Raw genomic sequence first — 17,960 nt, forward strand, 5'->3', positions numbered from 1 at the left:
ATGGGCCGTCTCTCGTCACGCCTCCGGTTCCTGTTGTAGTTCAACTAAGAGACGGGCACCTCGAAAGCTTCTTTTGCTTTACCGCAGCACTGCCTCTTTGCCTGCTGCTGAGCGGCGCCATCCCGCGCTGACCATGATGCCCGATACGGTAAGCTCAGGCCTGGTGGCTTTCCCGTGATGCAGAGTGGTGGGCAGGCCATGAGGATGCGACTGGTGAGGATGTCAAGATCAAGCCTTGAGTCGAGGGAAATCAGGTGATTGTTGTCTTTCTTGATAAGAGCAAGTTTCAGAGCTTCGGTGTGGTTAGTAATCCGTCTCGAGATTGCACTTGCCGCTGTTGGAATCCTCAGCTCTTGCCCGTCACGATGTGTCTACAATTTACATGTATTAAGGTAGTTCCCATTGCCTTTTACAGCAGTACGAGCATTTGAACCCAACATGAAAACATCACAGCTGGGTACCTTTGCAATTGATGGACTTTCCGTTTGAAAGTTGCCAGCGTGTCAATGGCCACTCATTACACCAATAATTCCCACTTAGAAAAGCATCGATGTTGTCATCCCACAACGAATCAACCCAACACGACAACCATGCATCCCCCATAGGGACCTTGGCAGCACGATAGTACTACCGACTATATCTGGACTCGTTCAAGATCCTTGTCTTCCTACGGCTATTCGAACAGCGGCCCCGGTGACGCATCAATGCCCCAAGTTCGGAGTTCCGCCAGCTGCTTATCACCGAACAAGATGATGCCTGGGTGTCCGTTTCCGCGGGGGGGGGAGGGGGCGTGTATCATCATCTCCGATCTGACCTACAATAATTCCATCTGGAATTGAACAAAACACTAGATTGTTTCGAGTTGGTAGTTGCTCCGTCTACCTTTGCTGAAGGATCATCACAATGGCGGTTTCCAAAGTCTCAGCCACGAGAGCTTGCGTAAATGGAAGGCAAGCCATCAACTGTCCCGAAGCCGACTGTCGATGCAACTACTACCTCGGGATAACGTCGTCTCCTCTGTCTGCCAGTGCCTTAGGCACCTAAGAATAGTCCTACCAAGTGCTACTGTCGCCGACCTACTTAGGACCGTCATACATCGGCCGTACAGACATCAAGACCCAGGTTCATCAAGATGAAGCATAATCGCTGCGTGCGAAGAAACGATAACTCCCAGAACTCCATTGTCATCTATCCGAGCTGTAAGCTGTGGAAACAATACTAGCTACCTGGTAGGTCAATAACTCTAGTCTCTCTCCCTGAAAGATGTATCTAGACGATGCGGTCTATCCTACTCTTCGAGAAGCCCCTCCTCCGATGAACGCCGGTCCAATTGTTCATGCTTATGCTTGCCCGGCATTGTCTCTAGTCTATTTCAACGACTTGTCAAGTAACCCCCGCTCTCAAGCAGGCTTGACGACGCCACAAAGCTGAATCCGCCAAATGGATCGTCTTTGGGCGGGCTGGCTGGCCAAAAGTCCCTCGACGACACGGTAGGGCTCAGTGAAAGCTCCGTGAACTCCGGTGCAAAGTTCTCTGCCAGCTCGGGATCTGTGATCATGGGCTGAATGGGGGGCTCCATCTCTCGTGCGGCCAACTTCTTCCAGTCAATCTTGCGGAAGAACCGATGCTTCTTCATCGTCTGCATATCCTTAGGCATCACAGCTCCCAGCCGCTTGTTGGGATCCTTCCTCAGGAGCCGGGTGAGAAGATCTTTGGCATCCAGGCTGAGGTAGTACGGCAGCACGAGCTTCTGCTTGACAATGTTCTCCTGGATCTTGGCGTGGTTTCCCCCCCTAAAAGGAGGGTTTCCCGTCATCAGGTCGTATGCGAGAGCTCCAAACGACCACCAGTCCACGGCCTTGCCGTACTTCTTCCCCTGAATAACCTCGGGTGCCATGTACTCGACTGTTCCCAAGATGGAGTTGCAGCTGTCTTCCGACTGGTCGACTGCCACCTTGGATAGCCCAAAATCCGTCAACAGAAGGTGGCCCTCTGCATCGAGAAGACAATTCTCGGGCTTGAGGTCACGGTACACCACGCCCAGGGTATCGTGTAGGTGGGAAATGGCCAGAAGCATTTCAGCCATGTAGAAGGCAGCCACCGGTTCGGAAAACATCTTCTCCGTGTTGAGATGGGTGAACAGCTCTCCTCCCTGTCCGTACTCCAAAATCAGATAGAGCTTTTCTTGGTCTTGGAAAGCATAAAAGAGCTTGACGACAAAGGGGTGTCGGTTCACCGATTCCAGAATTTGCCGCTCGGTCTTGGTCTGTTCAACCAGCTTCTTGTGGACGACCAGAGAGGCCTTCTTGAACTGCTTCTGGGCGTAGAGCTTTCCAGTGGTGCGTTGCTTCACCAACACAACCGTGCCGTAAGTCCCTTTGCCAAGGCATCGCAGCGGCTCGAAATCATCCGACGTCATCTTACGTCTCGGGTTGAGCCCGCCCTCCAGGGGTTCCATAAACGACCTGCCGCGCACGCTTTCACTGACAAAGTCATTCTCCAGGTTGACCTCGTAACTCATCGATCCGCCATCAGAAAGGTCGCTGCCAGTTTCACTTCGACTCCCGTCCCGGCTCTGGGAGCGGCTCATATCTTCATAGCTGGTCTGAGAATGCAGGCGGGTGCCACTTCGAGACATGGACGAGGAGCGCGATGCCGGATCAAGGCTCAGAGGCTCCATCTGCAGCCGCAGTTTGGCGATTCCCGACATCCTCGGCGAAGCTGTGCTGCGCAGAACGGGGCTGCAGTTGGCGCTCACAACGTCGTCGATGCGCGAACGACCACGAGGGCCCGAAAGACGAGGCGTGTCACAAATACCATTGTCGGAATCTTCATCGCCAGATGCCACCGGGGTCACCTGAAAGCCACGTACAGTGGACCGCGCCACCACCGGCTGAGAGCCCGATGCTTTCTTGATCATGATGACGGGGGATACAGCTCACTGTATCTATCTAGACCTGCAGTCTCAACGAAATAAACAAGCGACAGCCAGGAGCCTGGAAACTCCCGTGTCGCCAAACTCGCTGCTTTCAAGGCGTGCCACGGCGGCGCTCCGGATCTACTCGCTGCGCGGATTCGGTTTGACGCTGAGACTCAAGGCGGCGGCTCGATACACGCATCTGGTACCTGAAGAAGGACGAGGGCAGATCAGAGACGTCTTGTATATGCATTTGTGAGTAACCGTTTCCAAGGGAAGAGTGTGAAGGAGTGGAAAGACTGCGTTTGTTTCACCAAAAGGTGTGAGGAGGAAGAACAAAAGAAGGAAGGGAAGCGAAGGGAAAGCAAGGAAGGAAGTAGCAGAAGAGGCAGGCGGCCGGCCAATCCCACAGGCGGAAATATTTTTAGTAAGGGTGGTAATTAATTGACCACCAGAGGGCAAAAAAGTGAACTTTTTTCCCACGGCCCGGGCTTGGCCTGCAGGCAGCCTCACCTGCTGCTCACTCGAGCCCTTACAACCCCTGTACACCCTGCGCGCCAGGGAGCTGGTCGCGGGACTCAGCGGATTCAGCGCTCTCGTACCGCAGACTTTACTGGGCAAAAGCTATTTCGCACAGCGCATGTCAGCGCAGAGCCGGGGGCGCCAGCGGCCGCTAAACCTTGTTCGGGCAAAGTTTGGGCTGCTCCCCACAGAGGAAAAGAGGGCTGAGGAAAAAAAAAGTTGGAAACAAATTGCACCCCAGAGATCCATCGTACGATTGCCCCGGATCACGATCACGGAAAAATTGGGAAATGGAAGACCGCCAAAAAGTGAGACGTGACCGTCATGAGTGGAAGCGAAAGCAGCCACTTCGTGACGTGTATGAATCACTCAGTGATAGACCCGTCAGCTGCTCTGGCGCTCCGGCATAAACGCAGGGGAACCTGCAATCCCGGCATTCTCGCATCGTCGCCGTCGACTTTCCAGGGCTGCAATTGGCCCAGCGTCTTGCACATGCCATGCATGCTTGGTTGGCAGCCCAGGTGGCCAGGAATGTCAGCGGCCACTCCGGCGTGTCCTCTTCCAGCCATCGCCAGCATGGGCATGATTCAGTGCTTCTGAGCTTCTTCGACGGGGCGTCTGTGCCTTTTCCTCTTTGTCTTTTCGTACTTGCAGATACTAAGTACCCGTCTTCCAGTGTCGTTCATCCAGTGGAAATGCCATGCAGGAAATCGCTGTCCTAATAGAGCCTGCTTAGTTCACAGCGCGCATACTTTGCAAAGCCCCGTCTGCAATACGACTTGGGAGAGGTCCGACTTGCTGCATCTGTCCACTGGTGGCGAACAGGTGCCGTCACGAGTGGCCCTGGATAATCGAACTGCATTTTGATATCAGTGCATACCCAGGTAGGCACGCAAGGCACGGCTAGCGACGGCCTTCACTACTGATGTATGTACTACCGGGAAGAGAAACCACTCAAAGGATCTATTTCATGTCATCGAGCCGGATTTGTTTTCGAATATCCTGTTCCCCTGGGGTCATCGATTTGGATCTCTTGACGAGTTGGACGTCAGTAGGTATCTTACCCGAAACTTCGCAAGGGAGTTCAAGTATTACTAAACTAAACCTGGCACATGGGGATAAGTAAATATCTTTGTGTCTACATTCTTCTGTACGTAGGCTGCGTGGACCCCATGAAATGAGTCTCAAAAGTGGCTGTTCTCTCTTCAATCTATTATACCAGCTAGTAAACGAAATCTTATATGAACTCAACAGCGGTATAGGAATTCTTCTGTTGTTTGCTTGCTTGTTGAATGTCTGCTAGTACGAGAAACCATTCACCCGCTTACCTAATATTGACCCGCCAATGAACGGCAGGCTCAAAATTCAAAGCTCCAAAAGCTTGCCTGCAGATCGGTTGGCAGCCTCGCCTTCAAACTGATGCACTGTTGAACCCTGAATTGGTGATAAGACACGGAGTCGCGCTGTTGTCGCAAATTGGCAGGCACTCGTCTTATGCTACCTTGCTGTTCTTGGCTCATCTGATTGTCCTTTCTTCCCTAGAGTCCACGTCTTCACTTGAACCTACTCTGTATTTCTTCACAGGCCTTACGAGATCATCTCGCTCGGCTCTCACGAAGACCACTCTTCTGCCTACGACATCTCTCACCTCCACCTCCCTCAACCATTCTCGACAAGATGATGCACCCATCACGACAAGCATACGTGGAGGACGCGGAGCAGCAGCCCTCGGGAATCGCTCTGGAAGACGTTCCAGAAGACCATGACTACGAAATGAACATGGGCGACGGCGCCCCGCCAGAGAAGGCATCCGCCATCCTCAACCAATTCAACCGAAAACGACTCGCTGCCACGATTGCTGTCCCGACCGACGATGGAAGAGTTCGTGCCAAGCTGCGAGAGATGGGCGAGCCCATCACCCTGTTCGGCGAAGGGCCAGCCGATCGCCGAGACCGACTGCGAGAGCTCCTGACGATTCAGGCGGAGATGGCTGGGCTCGAGAGCGGCGACATCACCATGGAGGATGCAACCGAGGACGCAGAAGAGGAAGAGCAAGAAGAGGAGTTTTACTCAAGAGGAGGGCCCGAGCTACTAAAGGCTCGCATTAACATAGCAGAGTATTCCCTGCCGCGGGCAAAGCGAAGGACAGCTTTTCAAAAGGCCGAGTCTACAATACCCCTGCGGACGCATGTCAAGTTCCGGAAGCAAATCAAGGAGAGGTTGCAGGCCTTTGAGCTGCAAGGAAGTCAGACCATTGGCGAGAGGCATATCAGCATGACCAGATTCTCGCCCAACGGGGAGCTGATTGCTGTGGGCAACTGGGGTGGTCAAGTGAAGCTCATCGACACAGAGAACCTTACAGAAAAGATGAGCTTCCGTGGCCATACCAACAAGATCAGCGGAATTTCGTGGTATCCCGGGGCCACTTTGCCGGAGAGCGGCGTCTCCCCAGATTCAGTCAATCTTGCTTCGGGTGGTGCCGAGGGACTGGTACATCTTTGGTCATTGAACCAAGACACCCCCATCTCCACCTTCAAGGGACACGCGCAGCGAGTTTGCCGAGTAGAGTTCCATCCATCTGGCCGGTACCTGGCATCTGCGTCGGAAGATACTTCATGGCGTCTTTGGGACGTGGAGACGAGTGCAGAGCTCCTGCTACAAGAGGGCCACTCTCGCGGTGTCTATTCCGTTGCCTTTAACACGGATGGCTCCCTCCTCGCCAGCGCAGGCTTGGACAGCATTGGCAGGATATGGGATTTACGATCAGGGCGGACAGTCATGATTCTCGATGGGCATTTGGATGGACACATCAAACCGATACACGCGTTGGATTGGAGTCCCGATGGACACCGAGTCCTGTCCGGCTCGGCCGATGGATGGATCAAGTGCTGGGATGTTCGAAAGGTGCAAAGGACAGGAGGTATCGGAGCACACAACAGCGCTGTGTCCGATATGCGATGGTTCAAAGGCCTGGACGACCCCCTCCTCGGCACCCCGCCGGGGCAGGACGAGAAGGGTGCCCAACTGCCCAAGAAGGCTGGCACCTTTTTCATCTCGAGCGGTTTTGATCGGGACGTCAAGATTTTCTCGGCCGACGATTGGACCCTGGTGCAAACGCTGAGCGGGCACACTGCTCCAGTTGCCAGTGTTGACTATAGCAGAGACGGAAAATGGATTGTGAGTGGAGGACACGACCGCACGGTGAAGCTGTGGGGGAGGAATGACGGCGAGGCATTATAGTCATGAGACTGTACATATTGTTTGAATGGAACTATAGGCATGTCGAAATAGATACCCAGGTTTGGCACAGCATACTATGCCCAATTTCCCTCGAGGTGAAGGTTAAAAAAAAAAATGAAAGCACAAAGCATATAACCCCATATATGAGAGCGGACTGAAGGCAAACTGAGAACAGAGTCGAGCAGTCGACGAAAGGCAAGCACCTTGTGGTACTACGTCAGGTACGGAGTACAAGTACCTGGATCTCCCGATTAGTCATGTGACTCGCCGCTGCAGATTAGATAAGGACGGGTCATAGCGTTAACCACGATCTCGTCCATGGCTTGTCGCGCCGCCCATTTTCAAACTTCATCTATGACGTCCAGCTGGCTGCGGTCCACCGAGTGAAAGAAAAGCAGGGTTATCCGACACCGACGCTCTCGATGAAATCTCGCAGTCTTTGCGCCCAGCCATTCGCCAACTCGCTATAATCGTCCACAGCAATGGCAAGCATCGACCGCTATCGCCCCCCGCGAGAGGGATATCAACCGCCAACCCTCGCGGGATCTGCGCGCCACGAGAGGCCCTCTCGGTCGCCGCCTCGCCGTCGCGAGGTCCCTCCGGCCGCGCCCACGCCTCCCCAGCACAGCGCGCGGACATCCCCGCCGAGACCGCAAGGCGCGTCCAGCCAGCAGACTCCCTCGCGATCCGGGGAGGAAACGCCGTTGGCGCTGCCGAATCAGTGGTTCTTCACTACGGACGAGGTTCTAAGCACACCCTCGATCATCGATGGAATCCCGCCCGCGGAAGAGAGGCTCAGGAGAGCCAAGGGCATCAACTTCATATACCAGGCTGGTGTGATGCTCGACCTACCACAGATCACGCTATGGGTAGCTGGAGTGTTCTTTCACAGATTTTACATGCGTTGCAGCATGGTTCAGGAGAAGGGAGGCATTCATCATTACGTACGTGCACTTTCTTTTTCGTTTCGTTACTTTCATTTCTGCCTTCATTCCCTCGCCTTGCAACACTTGACCACTTCTATCCAAGGATTTTACTTTCATGTCATCATGGAGAAGAACAAAGACTGACCTTCTACGCCCAGAACATCGCCGCAACCTCCCTGTTCCTGGCAAACAAGACCGAAGAGAACTGCAGAAAGACCAAGGAGATCATTATCGCTGTTGCTCGAGTCGCCCAGAAAAACACAAAATTAATTATTGATGAGCAGAGCAAGGAGTACTGGCGATGGAGGGACAGCATCTTGACCTATGAGGAGGTGATGCTGGAACAACTGGCATTCGACCTGATGATTGACAATCCCTACCGTCATCTCTTCGAGCTCCTGGGACAGCTGGGGGTCATCCACAACAAACACCTGCGGCAAGCGGCTTGGGCATTCTGCAACGACGCGTGCTTGACGGCCTTGCCGCTGTTGATTGAAGCAAGAGATGTCGCCATCAGCTCCATCTATTTTGCTTGCGCCCACACGAATCAGCAGATCGACGATATGAACGGCGAAGCCTGGTGGAAGTTTCTGAAGGGGAGCGAAGAGTGCTGTGCAAAGGCTGTCGAGACGATGCGTCAGTTTTACACGGAGAATCCGCTTAGAAAGCAGAACCCGTCGCTGCCATCGCCCGCGTTCCACCTTGAAAACACCAGACGACGGCATGATGCGCTGAACGACACCCAATCGTCCAACGCCGGAACGCCAATGGAGCTTGACCGGGAGAGCCATAGCCCCGGTCCCAAGATGAACGGAGCGACTGATCGGCACTCGGATGTAAGGGACAAGGAACACGGTGGTCCTTCAAAGGCCGTGGGCGACGGCGATCACGCACCACGGTCTCCCTCCAAGAGAAAAGATGTAGAGGCGGACCTATCTGCGGAAAGTGAAAGGGCCGAGAAGAGGGCCAGACTCTCGGAAGACGAAGGCGAGCTGGTCGAAGACTAGGCTTCGGGCACAGGCATGCGCAGCTTTTCAAGCTTGCCCCAAGGAGCTTTGGCGTTTGGGTATCTCTACTAACCATGCTGCTATCTTTTTCATTCTTTTTTCTGTATTACAATGGAACGACGGAACGGCCCTGGCAAAGGTGAAAAGGTCTTCCCTTTGGACTTGAGGTAATGCTACGAGCTCAAGGACGGCGTTGGGGGATTGCTTTCTTTTGTTTTTTTCTCTCAAGAGCTGCTCACATTGACCTGATTTGTTGGATAGAGGCTGCCGCATAGGCACAATGGCTTAACTGTGACTTCTTGTGCTGGGAGCTGGGGTTCGCTATGTTTTTATTTGCTTTGTTTTCGTTCTCTTGCGGCGGCGGACAGAGCTTGATATCCCAGGTAGTATGCAAATTGACTCATTACCATTTACTCTTGGGCAGCGTGCTTTCTGTGTGTCTTTGTACGTCTAGACGTCGTATGTAGCGGTGGAGGGCAGGGCTGGAGTTGAAGATGGGTTGGTTGCGTCCACACGCGTGGGAGTCAGGTAGATTTTTCTAGTTCTGCATTTCGTTTTATACTGTGGTGTAGAGAAAACTTTTCCCATTTCAATGTTGCGCATCCCTCCTTCGAACCGCAGCTCAAAGCATCGCAGCATCGAAGCTCTGGAGTTGAATCCCTCAGCAACCTCCCAGAAACAGCTTAGCGCGCCCGGGAGCTACAACCTCTTGGTGCTTTGCTTCTCGAAAAAGAGCCGTCCATAAACTTGCAACCCCCCCAAACCAAATACATTCTTTTACCTAAAGCAACCAAACCCGCCAAAGCTTCCCATACTCGTCGAAGCAGGCCATTGCATCTTCCTTTTCGAGCGCGTCATCTTCCAAGGCTCTCTCGTCTTTGCGCAAATGGCCACGTTAGGAGGATATCTCAACAGTGAGCACGAAGAGCCCCGCAGAACCAGCAGTCCACGATCGAATTCGATCACTGACGTACGAATGTTGCTTTTTACAGAGACGGTGCTCATCGTCACGGCCGATTCGCGAATCCTCGTTGGAGAGCTGGCAGCCTGCGATGCCTCAACAAACCTAGTACGCCAAACCCACGTTCCACCCTTTCAACCCTCCCTCCCTCCCTCCTTCTTAGGGAACCTCCCCCTCTTGTAGGAGAGCTTTGCTTTTCCTCAGCCGAAGATGGGAGACACGAAGAAAAAAAAAGAAAGAGATGTGGCTGACCCGTTTACCTGCGCCAATCACCCACAGGTCCTCAAAGGCGCCGTGGAAAGAATCATCCGAACGCCCGACGACCCGGAGCCGTCCGCAGAGGTCCCGCTGGGCTTGTACCTCGTCCGGGGCGACAACGTCTGCTCCGTGGGCCTCGTCGACGAGCCGCTGGACAAGAGCATCGACTGGACCAAGGTGAAGGGCACGGTAATAGGAGGCATTAAACACATCTAAAGGGCGCCACGCCGATTGTTCTCCCTCGCAGATTTTCTTTGGACCAAAAACAGATGCAAGCCTCGAGAGAAAAAAGATGGGAGGTGGGAGGCACAGCTGATCTAGTTCGTCGACTTTTTCTTTTTCGATTGCATGTTCAACCTGGTTTGTTTTTGAGTATGGGCCGTTATTAGGTAGGCACTTGGGAGCGCCTGGAGTTTATATGGTACAAAGCATGAAGCCGGCCTTTCTGCAGAAAAAAAGGGTACGATTTTCTGTCTATGTTTATCTTATATCAATGCTATTTCTTCATTTCTTACGCCCGAGTTGCGGTTTGCTGACACGGCGCTCAATCTATCCAGAAAAGTACCAAGAAAAAGACAAAGGGCTACCTATACTCTATTGAAACACGCGCTGCATCCAGACCTCCTTGAAGATGGTCTCGCCGGGAGACTTGATCAACCGCCCGATTCTGTTGCCCTTGCGGACACTCAACCAACCCATGGTGTCTCCGGGAACCTCGTCCAGAGTCACCAGGTTGGTGTCGTCCTCGGGATTCTCTGGGAGCTCACCGGCAGCCTCGCCGGGCTTGGCGCGGACACGCTTGTCGAGGACGTAGGATCCCCGGGTCCACTGTCCAATCGTCTCGACTCGCAGGTCCTCGGGCCGCGCGGGCGTCTGCCATCGCGCATCGTCGTGGGTGAGCATGTACCAGACGGTGAAGGGGTCGTGCAGAGCCAGCTCGGGCTCCCTGCCGTCTCCCTCCATGGAGTCGATCTTGTCGAAGGCTCCGTTGATGAAGTGGGCGGTCCATCGGGCAAGGGGGCTGCCGGCATCGACGAGAGGCTTGACGGTCTCGTTGAAGTAGTTCTTGTTGATGAAATGGCGGTTGGTGATGTCCAGGGGGCATAAAGTGACCTTGAGGCGCCGAGAGAGCTTAGCGGGGTAAGGCTTGATGTTGGTGACATGGCTAGGGATAGGGGGAAGAGTCGAGGCAGGGGTGGGCGATGTGAGGGCATAGACGAGAGCGGCGGCGAGGGGATCCGCGTAGGTGTTGAACTCGGCCGTGGGGGTGACATTGCCGGGAACCTCGACAGCTCCGCCCATGACGACGAGCTCCTTGACTCGGAGGAAGGTCTCGGGGTCCTCGGTAGCTGCCAGGGCAACGTTTGTGAGGGGGCCGACGGCCAGGATGCTGATGGTGTCTGGAGGGTTCTCTCTGAGAAGGCGCAGCATCTCCTTGTGGGCGGGCTCCTTGGAGGCTTTGAAGCGAGGGTACGAGGGGCCGTGGTCAGCGCCGTCCTCCTTGTCGAACAAAGCTTTCCAGGTCTCGGCGGGGCTCAAGTCAGTGTGAATATCATGGACGTTGTGCAGTCCGTCAGCGCCATCTATATGATTGCCGTCTCGGTCAGCTCATTTTCATAAGGGACAATGAGCTTTTTGCATCCTGTTATCACGTACGAAAGTAGTCAGCAGCCAAGACGGGATCGGCGAGGGAGTGCTCAGCTCCCGCGGCGACAAGTGTCTTGTGAGCCTTGAGCGTCTCATAGCCCTCGGGACGGCCTTGGGACTTTCTCCACTCGAATTCCTTTTCCAGGACGTGGTACATGGCAGCCACGTTGCGAAGACAGCTAAGGTAGTAAACGGGAAGTCAGCCAGGTCATAGGGGATGAAGTAAAACGGATATGCGTTTGAATTGAATCTTCATGATGAACGACTTACGACTGCAGCGGGACGTTGCCGTATGTGACGGAGATCATGGCCAACTCGAGCTCTTCGGGAGGGGCACTGAGGGCCAGGAGAAGGGCCATGACATCGTCGACACCTGTGATGAAGAGTAAGCTCGTGCCAATTTTGAAGGCAGTTGAGTGAAGGAAAATATCACATACCGGGATCGGTGTCGAGGATGATTTTGCATTTTGGAGCCATCTTTGTTATCGACGTCGACAATGTAGTTTAGAGGGGCTTGTTGGGGGGGGTCAAATTTGCAGCAGATAGGCCAAACTCAAGGCAGAGCAACACCAATCGGTTGAAGCAAAAGACGCAGCAGCAGCAGCAATGATGAAATAAAGAAATAATGGATGCTCTTTTGAGGGCTCTGGGAGCACGTATTTAAATCCAAAAGAAAAGGCACCGTCAAGGGGAGAAAAAGATGGAGAAGGCCCGGGCCAAGAACAAGAAGATGGCGGGGTTTCTTCTTCCTTTCAACTTGTGGTTTTTGGCTGAGATAATCGCAAATTGTTGCGTCCACACGGGCAGAGAACAGACGGAGCTTGCCCCGTTTTGGGGCGCCTCCTCAGCGGCCGGCGACGGCCGAAAATCAACGGGTAATAAGAAGAGAAGTTGAACTGGACGGAGCTTGGACGGTTATGGATTTCGTATTACTTCGTATCTCGGGATTGGGAGTCTTGGCTTTTACAAAGCGCAACTGCAGATGTTTTGCTTTTTGGGGGGACTGGGAATTGGGTTCTAGAGATGCAGCTTTGTTGGGTTGCCGTTTGATATGCGGCTACTGGCGGTTATACAGCCTTTCCCCGGGCTGGGCTGGTTGTTTCTTTTGATGGCGGCACCAAGTTCGAAGATGCGGGATGGACTGGACAACTCAAAAGCAACTACTCTCCTGAACTGCAGAGGAATATCTTGCCCTGAAAAATGAAAGCCTGGCCGGTGTGGTCTTCCAACTACTCGCTTGTCAAAGATAATGATTCGCCTCAAACTCTCAAACGTTTTAGGGTAGGCGCCCCCAACGCCACGATGTGTTTTGCCCGTATTCACAACATCGTCAAACCATGGACAACCGACAAAGGCGCAGCAGCAGAGAGAAAAAAACAGCATGGTGCTCAGCTGCAGGGGCATCGGCACGGTTACGCAAAAACCATTGTTTCAAACCCGAGCTTGTTGCAAAATCCAGGGCGGCGCGGTACCTTGCATTGGAGACTTGGTTGACTGCATGGGCTGCTGCAGCTTGAGGTGCTACAGATGGATGCAAAAACTGGAACCCGATCAAGGCTGGCCAAATCGCCCCGTTGGACGTGGCTCTGCTGCCGCCGGGGCTTTCTCATATGGACAGCCTCGTATGTAGTATTAGGGGTATATATCTCGAGTGACTGGAGGATAGGCCGTCCCAGGGGATCAGTGGTAGACAACGCATGGTAGGTATCAGGTAGATAGTAGTTCTACTAGTATGTCCATATAGCATATAGCAATACATAGTAGTAATTAGCTGGCAGCAGGGAGGTCGTCCATAATGCCAGACAACAACTACGTTACACACAAGGCAAAGGAACAGGGAACGCCATACTTGCACCTTGCGCAACCTCGCCCTCTGTACTTGTACGCGAACGCGACGCGAGAGACCCCAAAGGTACAGGCAACGCCGCAAAAGGAGGAAAAGAGGCACTGACTCTCCCTCAGACTTGACACATCACAACCCCCGTCCAGGGGAGACCACGCCAATCTGGCCGCCCCAAACGGCATCTTACGCGAAAGGGCGATCGTAGTTCATCATCGTGCTCATGGCAGAAGAAGAAGCCCTGCAACTGACTGAACCCAAGGCCAACGACGAGAGAGAGGTTCGGAGACGGCCCCGCTGTTATTCGCCGCCCAGCCACTCAGACGCCGCGGATGCCACTCAGCGCCGCTCCCCTGCCGGCAGTCTCTCCCTTCCCGCTGAACGCCTCCCTCCAGCCCCTGCAACCTCGTCCCCCTCCAGTGGCGGCCGGCGAATTGGACAGCGCCCACACAGCACTGGCCGCTAGTGGCCAGCACGCTAAGGCGACCCCGAACGCACCCCCTGCCCTCCACCTGCGTTGAAGCCACCTGGTGCTTTCGGGCCTGGTTTCTTTTTCGTGTCCTCAACGGCTCTGGACGGCTTCACAACACTTCCTTCCTCTCAGCCTCTGCTCACCTCCAGCTTGCTTGCTGCCATCGCCCATCGTCCGCGGGGTCCAGGCAGTGAGGATTAGACTTGACTCGAGCCTCGCATTGATTCCGGCGTCTTTTCCCTACACTGCCCGCGAACCAAGCCTCGCAGCGGCCGAGATTTGCCATCTGTGCCAGCCTGCGGATTCGCGCCAACTGCCGGTTTGTCGCTGCCCACAACCTTGCTGCATCGCCCGTGGGTGCAATCAATCGCTGCCGCATCCTGCCAGCCCGCGGCACGCCTCTGCAGCTATCCGACAATCGATCGAACGCCTGACCATTGCGTCGCCCTAGTCTCTTTTCGAGCAACAGACGACTCCTTCTGGAGGTAGAGAGCAGCCCTTCTCTCTGCTTGGCTACTACATCTCGTGACTACCTCTTGTCCGATCCATTGATATCCCGTTCACGACACGGACGCGCAGTCCAGACCACACATCATGTCTGACGCCAACCTCTTATACACAATTGGCGCCTACGCCACCCTGATCGGCATTGGCTATGCCCTCTACCATGTCTCAACGCAAAAGGACAAGAAAAAGGGCGGCGTCGCCATCAGCAAGACGGCCAAGGCCTCGCAGCCAGAGGTCCGCAAGGAAGACCGGAAGAAGAAGCAGCGCCTAGAGAGCTTCGTGACGGACCAGGACTCCAGCAAAGCCTCCAAGGCAGATGCCCAGAAGGAAAAGGCCGCCCAGGCGCCCCAGTGGCTGACCAACGAGTCGGACGACAAGCAAAAGGAGATTGACAACCGAGAGTTTGCCAGGCAGCTCTCCAAGGCCAAGGAGGGCGCCAAGTTCAACACCAAGAACGACGGCCCCAAGCAGCGCGAGAAGACGGTCAAGCAGTCCAAGGCGAACAAGGCCAAGGCTGCCCCCGCCGCCCCCGAGGCCGTCCCCTCTGCCCCGTCGTCCAACGGCGCTGATGCCGACGACGACGAGTCGCCCGTTGTCCTGTCTCCCGAGACTCGCCCTGTCGACATTGCCGGCGTCAGCGACATGCTCGAGCCCGCCCCTGCCGGCCCTTCCGTCCTGCGTCTGACTGATACCGAGTCCAAGAAGGACAAGAAGCCCAAGGCTGCCAAGAACCCTGAGCCGGCTGAGACCAAGAAGCAGAGACAGAACAGGAAGAAGGCTGAGGCTGCCAAGGCCGCTCGCGAGGAGGCTGAAAAGGAGCGCAAGGCTCTTGAGGAGAAGCAGCGACGAACTGCTCGCATTGCCGAAGGCCGCGCCGCCAAGGATGGCTCCGAGTTCATGGCCGCCGTCAACGGCAACAAGTCTGCATGGAACGGTACCAACGGCACCAAGGGAGCTGCCAAGAACGACGACGCTTCCATCCATGCCCCTCTTGACACCTTTGAGCAGCCTGCCCAGAAGAAGGCCGCTAAGAAGGCCACTCCTGCTCCCGCTCCCGCCGCTGCTCCCAAGGAGCCTGTCCAGAACCTGGAGAGCTCTTGGATCTCGGCTCTGCCGTCTGAGGAGGAGCAAATGGAGATGCTCAAGGACGAGTCCGACGAGTGGAGCACTGTCAAGAGCAAGTCCTCCAAGAAGTCCAAGAAGGCGCCCTCTGTCGAATCCGGAGAGGAGACTCCCCAGGCTCGCCCAGCGGCTCAGCCTAAGCAGACTGTCGACACCACCGCCAACAAGTCATCCAAGCCCGCGGCCAAGAACTTTGGAGGATCCTTTTCTGCATTGACCATTAAGGGCGACGATGCTGAGGAGGACGTCGAGGAGGAGTGGGATGTCTAAACGCAAAAAAGAATGACGAACTAGACACGCATGCATACGATGTGTGCATTGCAACAGTCGCCAGGAGCTGCTCGATGGCAGCTTTCTCGCCACTGTCTACCATCTACCTGCCAGCATACTATGGCTGTCGGTATCTCAGCTATCCAACCTGGCTAGCCTCAGGGTTGTCATATGATGTTGGATCAGGAGACATATTTTCCAAAAGCGTCTTTTATCGCGGGAGGTGAAAGAGGAAAAAGGCCTCGAAAGACCTGTTGACGTTATGCGGTCGGCAGAGACACTGGATCACTTGACTGGCGATTTGGGTGCCGTACACTTGAGCTGGCCCAACGCCAGCAGATTTATGTATGTACTAGTGCCACGAGAAGTCACACGATTTTTTTGTTTTGTTGTTCTCTCTTTTTCATTTCCTACTTGTTTTGTCGTTATGAAAGCTAGTGGCCGAAGAAGTAAAACTGGGACACGGGATCTTGACAAAGGGAAGCCAAAAGCGGAGAGGGTCACAGAAAGTGCATTTGGGAGGCTGAAGGATGAGATACAGGGAAACGAAACGTGTGTGTGTATATACTGTGTTGGTATCAGCTCGCAAAAGAAGCAATGATTCTATGCGTGCCATGCTTGTGATTGACCGGTTGATGGTTCAAAACTGTTCCGTCATGTTGGCGTGACGAATGGGAAGTAACTCGTATGTGATGTCCGCTTTCGAAGACGAAGGCATCACGATATTCACACTCACCATACCGAATCCATAGGACTTCCAACATGTAGGTCCAATTGCATGTAGGTTCAGATGAAACCAAGACGTCACAATGCTCCCATGCTTTCCGGGGGGTTTTCTCGTTCCAGTGTTTGTTTAGACATATATGGAGGGGGAGGAGGAGGAGGAAGAAGGGCAAAAGGGTAAGCCGGAAGCAACATGGGTGAGGAAGGAAAAAAAAAAAAAGCCACAAAGCTGCAGGGAACAAGTTAAAGCCTTTTTTTCTTCTTTTCCTTCCCTTGGGTATTCCCTTTGGAAGGAGGCCTTCAGCATACTATTTGGGTATGAGATATGCTAGAGTACCTTGATGATATTGTGTTCCTGGTGCTTTGGGAAGTATTTGTCCTTGAACGTTGAAGTCGTGTGTGTCTTGCTTCCCTTGACTTGAACTTGGAATCAATAGCTTGGATTTTGGGCCGCCTACCTACATAGCTACTGGGCTAGAGGAAACGGGCTGGGGCGGGCCAACCGGCTCGGCTACGCAGAACAAACTTGTCGCCACTATCTTTTCATGTTCCTGATGAAATTCTGCCGCCACCTTTTTTTCTTCCCGTGTCCAACGGTCAACGGTGTCCCCTTCCTTGGGGGGTCGTTGAAAGCATCCGTTCACGAAGTTAAGACCTTTACTTTCCCAAGCCATAAGGGATTTGCCCGCTGGAGGCAATTCCTTGAACCAATTAGATATGGCCGATGAGGCATGATACAACGTGGCTGTGATGTTCAACCATTACGTGGCAAACGAGCGAGCAACACCTTGTAATAACGAGCCACACACACAAGACAAAGATGGCCAATACACGAAAGAGCACACCATGGCACTGCCAACCTGCATTGGCACCAAAAGGGTGAGGTGAGCAGAAAACCGGAAGCCGGGTGCCGCGAAAAAGGGCCCCAAATCCAAACTCCAAGGGGCCCTGCAATACAAAGGCTCCGGCGTCTGGAGTTGTATGGAGTCGCTGTAACCCCCCAAGACAGGAATGGATGGGATGGGGGGAGCAGCCCTCTTTATTTAGCGGCACATGCGGGGATGAATCGAACTCCATCGGAATTGGCCCTTGGGGTTGGGGGCAACAAGAGGTGATTCAGGGCCTCTTTTGATCTTGATCTGAAATTGCTGCTGGGGCTTTTTGGCGAGGACGCTGGGGAAATGTCTCTGGATTTTGATCAAGATGTTTCTTGTTTCATGGTGCCAATTGTAGTAGTAAGCTTTTGTGTCTGGCTCTGGTTGCAGTCTTCTTCGTTGCTTCTAGACTTTCTGCTGCGGCGTGTGTGAGCGGGATGGACGGGAAGACGGATGGACACGGTTCCGAGACGGCCTTTTCTTTCTGCTTGCCACTCTGGCGAGACGGACGTGCCGGCTTGCTGGTGACACCCGTCACTTGCGGCTTCGCTGCGGATGACTTTTTCTCTTTTTTTCTTTCTTCCCTTTTCCAATTCTTCCTTTGCTTCTGCTGGGGCTGATTAGTGAGTGGGCGAGGTGAAGCACTGCACATTACGTCGTGCTATTAGCATTT

General features: G+C 54.0%; 6 protein-coding genes across 6 annotated transcripts; 4 read left to right on the top strand and 2 right to left on the bottom strand.

The window, feature by feature from the left end:
• Positions 1–1,361: 1,361 nt before the first annotated feature.
• On the bottom strand, positions 1,362–3,383 carry BBK36DRAFT_1134949 (kinase-like protein). The gene is given in 3 exon segments (XM_024892478.1): positions 1,362–2,950; positions 3,016–3,348; positions 3,362–3,383. The coding sequence occupies 1 exon segment, from the start codon at positions 2,918–2,920 to the stop codon at positions 1,373–1,375; it is 1,548 nt and encodes a 515-aa protein (XP_024750598.1). The 5' UTR covers positions 2,921–2,950; positions 3,016–3,348; positions 3,362–3,383; the 3' UTR covers positions 1,362–1,372.
• A 1,733-nt stretch (positions 3,384–5,116) lies between these two features.
• On the top strand, positions 5,117–6,679 carry BBK36DRAFT_1116297 (WD40 repeat-like protein; the record flags this gene model as incomplete). Its single annotated transcript, XM_024890216.1, has 1 exon — positions 5,117–6,679. One exon carries the CDS (start codon positions 5,117–5,119, stop codon positions 6,677–6,679), a length of 1,563 nt encoding a protein of 520 aa, XP_024750599.1.
• A 328-nt stretch (positions 6,680–7,007) lies between these two features.
• Positions 7,008–9,044, top strand: BBK36DRAFT_1134951 (cyclin-like protein). Its single transcript, XM_024892479.1, has 2 exons — positions 7,008–7,623; positions 7,764–9,044. Exons 1-2 carry the CDS (start codon positions 7,162–7,164, stop codon positions 8,610–8,612), a joined length of 1,311 nt encoding a protein of 436 aa, XP_024750600.1. The 5' UTR covers positions 7,008–7,161; the 3' UTR covers positions 8,613–9,044.
• Positions 9,045–9,498: 454 nt separating this feature from the next.
• BBK36DRAFT_1116799 (Sm-like ribonucleo protein) lies at positions 9,499–10,047 on the top strand (the record flags this gene model as incomplete). The annotated part of the gene is made up of 3 exons (XM_024890278.1): positions 9,499–9,526; positions 9,605–9,681; positions 9,853–10,047. The coding sequence occupies 3 exons, from the start codon at positions 9,499–9,501 to the stop codon at positions 10,045–10,047; spliced, it is 300 nt and encodes a 99-aa protein (XP_024750601.1).
• A 378-nt stretch (positions 10,048–10,425) lies between these two features.
• Positions 10,426–11,955, bottom strand: BBK36DRAFT_1167688 (nucleoside hydrolase; the record flags this gene model as incomplete). Its single annotated transcript, XM_024895076.1, has 4 exons — positions 10,426–11,414; positions 11,488–11,657; positions 11,749–11,851; positions 11,916–11,955. 4 exons carry the CDS (start codon positions 11,953–11,955, stop codon positions 10,426–10,428), a joined length of 1,302 nt encoding a protein of 433 aa, XP_024750602.1.
• A 2,429-nt stretch (positions 11,956–14,384) lies between these two features.
• On the top strand, positions 14,385–15,689 carry BBK36DRAFT_18807 (hypothetical protein; the record flags this gene model as incomplete). Its single annotated transcript, XM_024897863.1, has 1 exon — positions 14,385–15,689. One exon carries the CDS (start codon positions 14,385–14,387, stop codon positions 15,687–15,689), a length of 1,305 nt encoding a protein of 434 aa, XP_024750603.1.
• Between the last annotated feature and the right edge of the window lie 2,271 nt (positions 15,690–17,960).

This window comes from Trichoderma citrinoviride (genome assembly GCF_003025115.1).
Source record: "Trichoderma citrinoviride strain TUCIM 6016 unplaced genomic scaffold BBK36scaffold_5, whole genome shotgun sequence".
Lineage (NCBI taxonomy): Eukaryota > Fungi > Ascomycota > Sordariomycetes > Hypocreales > Hypocreaceae > Trichoderma > Trichoderma citrinoviride.

Bases quoted from the DNA above. Each gene is read 5' to 3' on its own strand.
- BBK36DRAFT_1134949 (XM_024892478.1), bottom strand. From the start codon at position 2,920: ATGATCAAGAAAGCATCGGGCTCTCAGCCGGTGGTGGCGCGGTCCACT.
- BBK36DRAFT_1134951 (XM_024892479.1), top strand. From the start codon at position 7,162: ATGGCAAGCATCGACCGCTATCGCCCCCCGCGAGAGGGATATCAACCG. The intron at 7,624-7,763 runs GTACGTGCACTT...TTCTACGCCCAG, and splicing joins AGGGAGGCATTCATCATTAC to AACATCGCCGCAACCTCCCT.